A 9,941-nucleotide genomic window follows, 5' to 3' on the forward strand; every position below is an offset into this window, starting at 1 on the left:
AGCTCCCCCAGGCAGCAGTGGCGTGTGCTCCTCGGGGTCTGGGCTAGAGCAGGCCTGGGTCCCTTAGTTCCTTGTGCCTCACGCTCTGCCGGCCGCCGTCCTTGGCAGGCCAGAGCTTTCCAGGTTTGGGGAAACACTTGTGCATTTATTTCTTTGCTCGGGTTCCATCACTCAGTATGCCATGCCTTTATACACATCATCCCTAGCCCTACCTTTATCTGAAACAGAAACAACCATTCTTTAACGCACTGGGAGGCAGGTGCCGACGAACCATTCCCAGCAGCTGGGGGCCTACAGTTCGTGTGAAGGCGGAGCGCAGTGGGCGCGTAGCCCTCCTTCGGTTTCAGGGTCCCTCCAGGTTAGTGGGTTTTCCAACTAGACTTCCCTTCGACCAGCGCCGCCCCTTCTTGCCTTTGTTCTAGCGGCTGTGTCTCCACACAACCGAAGAAAGGGCTCGGCAGATACAAAAGGGCTGGGGCACCTGCGGAGGAGCCAGGAGACGGGTTCCCGCCGCGGTTCATCGGCCAGGCGCCCCGACAAGCCCATCTCCCGGCGCGCTGCCCTCGCCTGCTCCCAGGTCGGGACGAGCGCTCGCGCCTGGCGCGGGACCCGGGCACCCACCACGGGGCGGACCTCCGCCGCTCGGCTCCCGGGCCCCGGGTCCGATCGCACCTCCCCTCCGCCGGCCGCCCGGCACCAGCTGCGCCGCCCACCGCTGGTCTCCGTAGGAGCGCGCCGCGCAGGCGCCTTCAACCGCTGCTCCTTGGTCCTCCCCGCGCCCCGTAGTTTGGTTTTCCGATTGACACGTTCGCGGAGGGCGGGGAGGAGGCGGGGCTAGGTGGGCTGTGGGCCCTTAAAGGGACCGAGGTGTGGGAGGTGGCACCGCTGGAGGCAGCGCGGGACGCGCGGTCCTAGGCAGGTTCGCGAAGGGAGTGCGGGGCCGGACGGGCGGGCTGGCGAGGGGCCGGTGGTCCGCGGGGAGCGGGGGAGTTTCGGGGGCCGGGCTGTGCCACCAGGGCTCGCCCCCGTGGCGCCCAGCTCCCGCTGCCGTGGCTGGGGTGGCCCGGGGTCATTCATTCCCAGCCTGGGGGCTCCTGGCGCGGCCGGCTCCTACCCGGGACCCAATTCCTGCCGGGGGCCCAGCGCCCCTCCCACCCGGATGCGGGCTGGGGAGACAAGGACGCGACCGCTGAGCTGGGTCGCCCCGCCGGCCGGCTCGGGCTGACGGCTTCACCAACCTTTCTGCCTCCCAGGGCACCCTCCGCTGCCACTTTCTGGGGCTCCGCACAGTGCGCGGACCTCGGCGGAGTGAGGGCGGGGAGGGGGGGGTTCGGCATCCGGGGCAGAGTCCAGCGGGAAGCAGTGGGTAAAAGACTAAATGCTTGGGCGAGGGGCTGGTGTGAGAGCCCGGAGGTCCGGATTCTAGCTCAGCTACCACAAGCTGTGACCGCAGGCAAATTACTTCATCTCCCTGACTTCACTATCCCTGTCTGTGAAGCGCCAGTGATAATATCTGCCTCCTCAGGATGCTGGGGGAGTTCAGAAAAATAATGCAAAAATGCGCCCGGAACAGCGAGGCCGCTCAGCCAAGTTGGTTGGAGCTGGATGAGCCCAGGAGGCATTGGGGCAGCCTGGCAGGAGGCGGCTGCGGGCCAGGCCTCCCCCATGAAAGGCCTCAGTGTCTGGAGCTTCCTTCTCCCTCCATCCCCCCTGCGCTGAGTTTGCTCAGGGCGGGGTGCACACCTTGCAGTGGAATGGATGCCAAGGCCACGTCTTCACCAGCCAGCTCAGTGAGGACTACAGTTGGGCGGGATCCTTAGCTCCAAACCCGGGTGATCTGTCCGGCCTGCGGTGGGGCGGGGCCCCCCGCCAGGACAGCGGGTGCTGCAGCCCCAGAGCTGGGCTCAGCCTGCCTGGCAGAGGACCCCACCCTGAAACCACCTGGTAATTTCCTGCCTCCTCCCAGCCGACCCCTGAGGGAGTAAGTCAGGGGGGCTGAGTACAGCGAGGGCCCAGAGCCAGATCGCACATAAGTGATCTCCAAGGCCTAAGGCCAGAACATGATGGTATCCAGACTTGGACCAGGGCTGACTCCAGAGCCAGCCTATTAACTAGGACACACTACCGCTCCCCTCCGAGGCCAGGCTCCAGTCGGAAGGAGCTGAGTGCCCACCTCAGCCACCTCCGAGGCTCTGTGTTCTGGTCCAGGTGCAATGGCAGAAAAGGTGCTGGTAACCGGTGGGGCTGGCTACATCGGCAGCCACACGGTGCTGGAGCTGCTGGAGGCGGGCTACTCACCCGTGGTCATCGACAACTTCCATAATGCCATCCGCGGTGAGTGTGGGGCGGGGCGGGGCTTCTGGAGGGGACGGAAGGAGAACCCTGGGGTTCTCCAAGGGGTGTGTGTCTGGCTAGTCTCCAGGACCCCGTCTCTGATTCTGATGGCCTCTGTGTGCCCGACCAGGAGCGGGGTCCATGCCCGAGAGCCTGCGGCGGGTTCAGGAGCTGACAGGCCGCTCTTTGGAGTTTGAGGAGATGGACATCTTGGACCAGGCAGCCCTGGAGCGTCTCTTCAAGAAGGTGGGGGGCTTGGAAGGTAGGCAGGGGGCACTGCCGAGGGCCGGGCCCTTTAAAGCAAGCGCTGACCCTGCTTGTCCCCGCAGCACAGCTTTACGGCGGTCATCCACTTTGCGGGGCTCAAGGCCGTGGGCGAGTCAGTGCAGAAGCCTCTGGACTATTACAGAGTTAACTTGACAGGAACCATCCAACTTTTGGAGGTGAGACGTGGGGCAAGAACCGACACTGGGAGGGCCCCTAGCCTGGTGGGCAGTGCCAAACAGTGGATAAGGGGGGTAGAGTCAGGCAGGGCCCAAAGCTGTACCATCTTGGACACATGTCTTTACCTCTCCGCCTCCGTCTCCCCATCTGTACGTGGGAGCGCCCACACCTCAGCCCACCCACCTGTGGAGGAGTAAGGGGGCTGGGAGTAACTGATACCGCCCCCCACGGCCAGATTATGAGCGCGCACGGGGTGAAGAACCTGGTATTCAGCAGCTCGGCTACCGTGTATGGGAACCCCCAGTACCTGCCCCTGGACGAGGCCCACCCCACCGGTGGCTGTACTAACCCCTACGGCAAGTCCAAGTTCTTCATCGAGGAAATGATCCGGGACCTGTGCCAGGCAGACAAGGTGAGGGATCCCCTGGACCCCCCCTGGCTCTGCCCCCATGAGCCTACTGTGAGCCTACAGATGGGATTCTAAGCAACCCCCACGAAGGAGGGCGCTAGAGCTCAGGAAGCAGCAGTGACTGCGCAAGGTCACAGCACCTGGGAAGGGTCGATCCCCCTGCTCCTTGCCAGGGACAGGGAATAGGCACAGGGGGACATCAGAGGTAAAGGTCTCTGCGCTGAGCTGGGACACAGCCTATACCAGCCGTGGGCAAACTACGGCCCGCGGGCCGGATCTGGCCCGTTTGAAATGAATAAAACTAAAAAAAAAAAACAGACTGTACCCTTTTATGTAATGATGTTTACTTTGAATTTATATTAGTTCACACAAACACTCCATCCATGCTTTTGTTCCGGCCCTCCGGTCCAGTTTAAGAACCCATTGTGGCCCTCGAGTCAAAAAGTTTGCCCACCCCTGGCCTATACCCTCACCGCCCCCCATCTGACCTGTGTCCCGCAGACCTGGAATGCAGTGCTGCTGCGATATTTCAACCCCACAGGCGCCCACGCCTCGGGCTGCATTGGTGAAGATCCCCAGGGCATCCCCAACAACCTCATGCCCTATGTCTCCCAGGTAAGGGAGAAGGGGAGGGAGCATTTCCTCAACCCCTAGAGGTGAGGGGTACAGCTGGTGTTGCGGGAAGAGCTGACCTGATCTCCACCCCAGGTGGCCATTGGGCGACGGGAGGCACTGAATGTCTTTGGCAACGACTATGACACAGAGGATGGCACAGGTGAGCCCAGGATCAGGAGGATTCAGGAGTGGGAGCCAAGAGGGAGACTGAATGGGAAAGACTGTACTGAACCCTCCCCCCAACCACCTCCTCTGCAGGCGTCCGGGACTATATCCACGTAGTGGACCTGGCCAAGGGCCACATCGCAGCCCTGAGGAAACTGAAGGATCAGTGTGGCTGCCGGGTAGGGAGAGGACGTGGGGAGGGGAGAGGTGGCGTCCTGGGCAAATGGGGACAGGAGCGGTCGTAGTCCCGCCCCCTCCACATACCTATTCTCTCCTGGGCAGATCTACAACCTGGGAACGGGCACAGGCTACTCAGTGCTACAGATGGTCCAGGCCATGGAGAAGGCCTCCGGGAGGAAGGTAGACCTACCCTGCCCCCTCCCACCGACTCTCAGCTGCAGACCTGGCCCCTCCCACTAGCCTACCTGAGGGGCACTGCACCTACTCACCTGCTTTAGCGCTATGTGCCTCCGAGAGACCCTGCCCTGCAGCCCCGCACCTCCATTTCTTGAGGTCAGCAGCTGGCTGGGTGAGGCCAGGGCTACAACTGTCCCCTCTCTTGCAGATCCCGTACAAGGTGGTGGCACGGCGGGAAGGTGACGTGGCTGCCTGTTACGCCAACCCAAGCCTGGCGCTCCAGGAGCTGGGCTGGACAGCAGCCTTAGGGCTAGACAGGATGTGTGAGTGCTAGCCCAACCTGCGGGAGAGAGCTAGGGGCTAGGAGGGGCTGACTGGGTCTGCGTGTGCCTACACTGGGCTACCCGAGGTGGTGGGGGCCCTGCACTCCAATGTGGACCCTGACCACACACCTCGCCCTATCGCAGGTGAAGATCTATGGCGCTGGCAGAAGCAGAATCCTTCCGGCTTTGGCGCACAGGCCTGAGACCCTCCTACCGCAGACAGAAAACAGACAACTGCTCCTCTCCAGCATCTGGCAGGACACAGGGGCCTCGAGCCCGCCCTACCTCAGACCCCAGCCAGGCCCGCCCAGCCCAGCCCACAGGCCTGAGGCCAAGGGCTCCAACGATGAGGAGTCAGTGGTCTCTAACTCTTCTCTTCCCCAGGGGCTGGGAACCCATCAGGATCACCAAGAGCGAGGGGGGAGGGGGGGGCAGCGTCCTGAGCCTAGCACCCTACTCCCAGGCACTAATTTATACTGCTGTGAAGGCACTCTCCAAAGTATTTAAAATAAAAGGTTTTCTTACACTGGAGCATTTTCTCACACATGGTCTCTCCCTCCCACTTGAATACAATCAGACAGGCCTGAGAGTTGAAGCAATTTCTTTAATTTTATCGGAATCCAGGAGACAACAAGAAAAACACCTGAAACCACATGGAGACAGAAGACGAGACACAACTTCTCCCTACCTCCCCTGGCCCTAGAGTGGGGACAACATGGGGTGACACAGCTGGGGAGACCTTGAGCCTCAGTCCAGCCCTGCAGGCTCCAGGCCTGCGGGGAGGAAGGTAATGGGGAGGCAGGGCCCAGCCCCCAAACCAGAAAGGGCTGAGAAAGGCCCCTCCAAGGACCCTGCCCCTCACCATCATTGCTGCCCGGGCCAGTAGCCCACAGCAGCAGGGGCCTGGGGCCTGGACACATTCATGACTGAGAAGCAGCTGGAGTGGAGGCAGGAGAGACGCACGATTATCTGGGCAGACTCAGTTGGGAGGGGTAGATGGGGTCTGGGAGGGCCCCTTGGGCCAAACCCTGAGGTCACAGGAGGGGGCCCAAAGCGGGGCTAGTGAGTGAGGTCCTGAGTGAGTGGGTCAGCGGCTGGGCCCCTCTCCCGCCGCCTGCAGCCCCTCCAGTACTGCTGCCAGGGCCCACCTTCAGGAAACGGGAGAAAGCAGCCCAACCCCTGCTGCCGACAGCCAGGTGGCTAAAGCCAGGAAGGAAGGCCTGGCGAGACCTGGGCCTGCCTGCCTCAGAGGCCCGTGGGAAGGGGATGGGTCAGGGAGGGTGGGGACCGGGGCCGACCGGCTCAGATCCAAGATGGTGCCACACGTGCTGGGTCCCCTGTGAGCTGGGGGCCAGCCACTCTGGTTAGACAGGAGGCAGCAGCTTCTCCAGAAACTCCTTCACGGCCGCCATCTCCTGGGGGGAGGGGCTGTCAGAGGCTCCGGTTGGAGGGAGGGAGGGAGGAGGGGAGGACAGGAAGCGGCCCTTCACCACTGACCTGAGGACAGGAGCCGTGCATGACACCCGGGTAAGTCTTGAACTGGACCCTGGCAGGTGTGACAACGGACCGGAGCTTCTCAGCTGTCAGGGCCCCAAACCGTACGGGAACCATGGGGTCCAGCTCCCCATGGCACTGAAGGATGGCCAGGTCCTTGGCACTGCCATTGGCTGCCTGTGGGCCAGACAGGGCTTCAGCACAATCCCCATGCCAGCAGGAGATGCCAAGGGCAGGAGAGGGGTCATGGAGACACTCACCTGGGGGAAGGCCCGGTGCAGAGGCAGCCAACAGCTCAGCGCCACAATGCCAGCCAGAGGATGCGGGCAGGTGAGGGCCGTGTAGAGGGACAGGGCCCCACCCTGAAGGAAGGAGACAGTAAGTCATGAGGGCACAACTCACCTACCCAGTACCCACCACCCTCCCTCTCCCCTCACCTGTGAAAAGCCTCCCAGGACGATCCGATTGGCAGGGATCCCATTCTTCATCTCGTGCTCAATCAAGGCCTTTACTGGGGGGAGGGGCATGACTGGGTGAGGAAAGCGCTGGAGGGGCCCCCAGGAAAAGAACCAGACAGAGGTACTGCCCAGCGCTTTCCTGGAGGGGTGGGGGTGGGGCAGAGCCAGCATGCTGAGGGGCTGGGGCCTTACTGTTCTCTGCTGCCTTCTTGATACCAGCCTCATCCTCAGGGGCATCTGGACTCAGCCCCATCAGGTCAAACCTGGGAAAGTAGAGGCACTGCAGCTGCAGGAAGACCCCAGCCAGCCCCCTACAACCCCCTCAGCTCCCACTGCCCGTCTCCAAACTCACCAGGAGGGCATCACCATCTTCATGTTGAGTGTCACGGGGATCCGAGGCCTGGGGAGACCACAAGAAGGGCCGTCATGCTCCAGAGGGATGAGAAAGCCATAGCAGTGATCCCAGGAGGGGGCAGAGCAGCCCCTGGGGGCCCCTCCCAGCAGGCAGAGCCTGTGTTTAAGGTGTTGCCAGGCAACCTGCCACCACGTGGGGCTGGAAGCTGTGGTTAAAGCATCAGCAGTAGAGATGGAGAAGCAGAGCCCAGCACTCAGCTTGCCGGGGTTCCAGCTCGGCTGGTGAGTACTTGGGGAAGGGGAACAGGGGGTCCTGGTTCTAGGAGATCTCAGGTCTAGGAGGCCTTGGGCTGAGGGCTGGGGCTGGGCCCCATTCCTGGAGGCTCCACAGGGGTAAAGGCTGAAAATGGCATTTCCTGCCCAGGCCCCAGGATGCGGCGGGCAGGAGAGAACAGACCTAGGACCACAGGATTAACCCCCCTAGCTGATTCCCACCCTCAGCCCCTCCCTTGCAAGGGTGACACTCACGCATGGGGACAGATGTACTTGACGTGAGGGAGCCGGATGGTGGAGAGGGCGTCAGCCCAACTGTGCCTGGAGGAGGGAGGGGAGAAAAGGCACCGATGTGGAGACGGAGAAACGGAGGCCACAGGCCTCTCTGCCCTGCCAACTGGACCGGCCCCACCGCCCCGGGAACACCCACACCCCGCTCACTCACCCTGTGTCTCCAAGTCCATGTAAAAAAATAACCTGGAAAAGGATCAGAGGTGGGCAGATGGGGAGGAGGGCAGTCAGCATCTTGCTATCATTCCCTACCGTCCAACTTCTGGCCACCCCTCCCCCTCCCCCTTGGGGGAACTGAGGTAGCAGCCAAACAGGTTATCATCCAGCCCCCCACCTCCTAGCTTCTCCCTTCTCGTCACTGCCACCTCCATTTTTCCCACGCCCCTCCAACCAGTTCCCCAGCTGGCCTGGGGATGCTGTGGGTGCGCGAGGACCTTACCGCAGCCGTTTCCCGCTCAGCTCCAGACACGGTGGCAGCATCGGTGAGCAGGGGCACAGACATGGTGTTACCACACATACACCGCAGGGCTCCAGGCTGGGGCCTGTGCGAATTCAGGGGAGCGGTCAAGGGCACGCTCAGGCAGCCGACGGACTCCTGACACAGGGCAGAGCCTCACACCCAGGGCCCACTCGGGCCATTGGCCCCACACAGCACCCAAGGTCTGTCCTGGGCACAGAGAAAAGGCGGGCAAGTCCTGGGCTGGGGCAGGTAGGAAGGGTGCCTCCATTCTAGGGATGAGAAGCAGAGGTGCCCCCTCTAGTGCCCCTGGTTTTGGCCACCACACAGCCCGTGCTTGCTAGAGATGGGCAAAGGCTGAGCGTGGGGGCTGTGGGGGGAGGGGGTTCCCCTGCAGCCTCCCCCCACTCTCCGCCCTCAGCCCCTAGCTGCCTTCTCAGGGCTCTCCAATCATCCCCGCCTCTAGAGCCCGAGGCCCTTCCTCCCCAACTCCTAGCCCTACTGGGAAATGAAGGGAGGAAATGCCAGGGAAATAAGCTCCCAGCCCCTACTCCCCGGGACCCCCCATATTTTCTCCAACCTCCCTCCCATCCCGCCCCCACCCAGCCTTCACAGCATCTCCAGCGCCCCTGGGGGCTGCCCATGTCCCCCAAGGCACTCAGCCTCCAGCCCACCGCCCATCTCTCACTGGTGCCCCACACTCCGGCATGGGGCCACCTGCCGCTGCTGCCCACCGCCTCCAAAAGGGCCCCCAGCCTGACCACGCTCTGAGACTCCCGGACACACAAAAGGATGTCAGGCTGGCTGCTCAGCACCCCTAGCATCCTCCCAACTCCCCAGAAGCTTCCGCTACTGGCCCCCAAGTGCCTGCCCTTCCCCGCGGTGCCCGCCTCCCTCCTAGGTGCCCTCTGCACAGTGGGGCCCTCACCTCGTTCACCCTAAGCCGGGGGTCCCTTCCACCTCTCACCCCAGAGTCCTCCCGTCTCAGAATGGTGCCCCACCCCCGGTCTGGGGTCTCCCTCCCGCCCCTAAAAACCTCCACCCCACGCAGGGTTCCCACTCCCCACAATGAGAACCTCCGTTCTGGTCGAGGGGCGCCCCCTCCCCACAGGGGCATTTTCCACCCTGACCCCGGACCCGCTCCTGCCCACAAAGGGTGACCGTGGGGCGCCCCGCCTCACAGTGGGATCTTCCATTTCCGACCTTACGTCCTTCTCACCACGCGCGGATCCCACTTCTTACCCCTCTTTATCCCCCAAGTCCCCACGCCTGGCCGGCGCCCCTCCGCACCTCACTCCCCACCCCCACCTCCCACCGCGGCGCCTCCTCCCCACTCGCCGGGACCCCGCGTGGTCCGACTCCCCCCACAGCGCCCTTCCTGCGCCTGCGGTCCGGGCCTGGGTACCTTCACTCCCTGGGGGTTCGGAGACCTCTCGGGCGGTTCTCCTCTTTCTCCGGCACAGACACACTCTTCCCCCTCTACCGCCCCCGCCGGAACTTCCGTTGGCGTCCCGGGAACCCGGCCATCGCGGTACCGGAAGTAGCCTGGCCAGGGGTACGGAACCCGGAAGTGGGCGGCGGGCCCTCACCAGAGAGGGGCGGCCCTGCTGGGTCCCTGGGGCCACGCCCCGTCACTCAGCCCGCCGTCACCCGAAGAATGCAGACCGAGGCACGAAGCACCCGGGCGCCCCCGGAGGAGGGGAGGCGTTCGCGCCGGAGCAGGAAGTCTCCCCGCCCCGCGCCGGCCCACCGTCAGGAGGGTCTTGCGTATCCGCCACAAGCTTTCATGCCCCAGCCCAGGATCATGGGCGGCATCCTTAAAGACCCTCAGAGGCCTTCTAGTCCTCCAGTCTTGTTTGTAAAATGAGGAAACTGAGGCCCAGGGAGGGGAAGTAAACAGCAATCTCAGGATGACACTCTGCACTTGCTTTCTGGGCTATAAAATGGTGATAATAACCACCCTGCTA

At 63.1% G+C, this 9,941-nt stretch overlaps 2 protein-coding genes across 5 annotated transcripts; one reads left to right on the forward strand and one right to left on the reverse strand.

The window, feature by feature from the left end:
* Positions 1 to 847: 847 nt before the first annotated feature.
* GALE (UDP-galactose-4-epimerase) lies at positions 848 to 5,191 on the forward strand. 4 transcript variants are annotated; one of them, XM_081087658.1, is made up of 11 exons: positions 848 to 919; positions 2,145 to 2,334; positions 2,465 to 2,580; positions 2,664 to 2,777; positions 3,014 to 3,190; positions 3,689 to 3,802; positions 3,896 to 3,962; positions 4,061 to 4,146; positions 4,250 to 4,327; positions 4,533 to 4,647; positions 4,792 to 5,191. In XM_081087658.1, exons 2-11 carry the CDS (start codon positions 2,214 to 2,216, stop codon positions 4,848 to 4,850), a joined length of 1,047 nt encoding a protein of 348 aa, XP_080943784.1. In that variant the 5' UTR covers positions 848 to 919; positions 2,145 to 2,213; the 3' UTR covers positions 4,851 to 5,191. The 4 variants fall into 4 exon arrangements, with proteins under 4 accessions (XP_080943784.1, XP_080943783.1, XP_080943785.1 ...); XM_081087657.1 differs by having other exon boundaries at positions 860 to 919; positions 2,209 to 2,334; XM_081087656.1 differs by having other exon boundaries at positions 879 to 919; positions 1,526 to 2,334.
* Positions 5,192 to 5,231: 40 nt separating this feature from the next.
* On the reverse strand, positions 5,232 to 9,626 carry LYPLA2 (lysophospholipase 2). The gene is made up of 10 exons (XM_081086248.1): positions 9,380 to 9,626; positions 7,957 to 8,059; positions 7,672 to 7,703; positions 7,482 to 7,547; positions 6,952 to 6,999; positions 6,792 to 6,862; positions 6,579 to 6,652; positions 6,402 to 6,503; positions 6,145 to 6,318; positions 5,232 to 6,062 (listed from the first exon to the last, which is right to left on the reverse strand). Exons 2-10 carry the CDS (start codon positions 8,032 to 8,034, stop codon positions 6,012 to 6,014), a joined length of 696 nt encoding a protein of 231 aa, XP_080942374.1. The 5' UTR covers positions 8,035 to 8,059; positions 9,380 to 9,626; the 3' UTR covers positions 5,232 to 6,011.
* Positions 9,627 to 9,941: the final 315 nt, after the last annotated feature.

The sequence above is a fragment of the Myotis nattereri genome (genome assembly GCF_964212035.1).
Source record: "Myotis nattereri genome assembly, chromosome: 3".
Classification (NCBI taxonomy): Eukaryota; Metazoa; Chordata; class Mammalia; order Chiroptera; family Vespertilionidae; genus Myotis; species Myotis nattereri.

Excerpts from the sequence above, each read along its gene's own strand:
- GALE (XM_081087658.1), top strand. The coding sequence starts at position 2,214 with ATGGCAGAAAAGGTGCTGGTAACCGGTGGGGCTGGCTACATCGGCAGC. Across the intron at positions 3,191-3,688 it reads ACCTGTGCCAGGCAGACAAG|ACCTGGAATGCAGTGCTGCT; the intron begins GTGAGGGATCCC and ends TGTGTCCCGCAG. Across the intron at positions 3,803-3,895 it reads TCATGCCCTATGTCTCCCAG|GTGGCCATTGGGCGACGGGA; the intron begins GTAAGGGAGAAG and ends TCTCCACCCCAG.
- LYPLA2 (XM_081086248.1), bottom strand. The coding sequence starts at position 8,034 with ATGTGTGGTAACACCATGTCTGTGCCCCTGCTCACCGATGCTGCCACC. Across the intron at positions 6,863-6,951 it reads AAGATGGTGATGCCCTCCTG|GTTTGACCTGATGGGGCTGA; the intron begins GTGAGTTTGGAG and ends CTACTTTCCCAG. Across the intron at positions 6,653-6,791 it reads CAAGAAGGCAGCAGAGAACA|TAAAGGCCTTGATTGAGCAC; the intron begins GTAAGGCCCCAG and ends CCCTCCCCCCAG.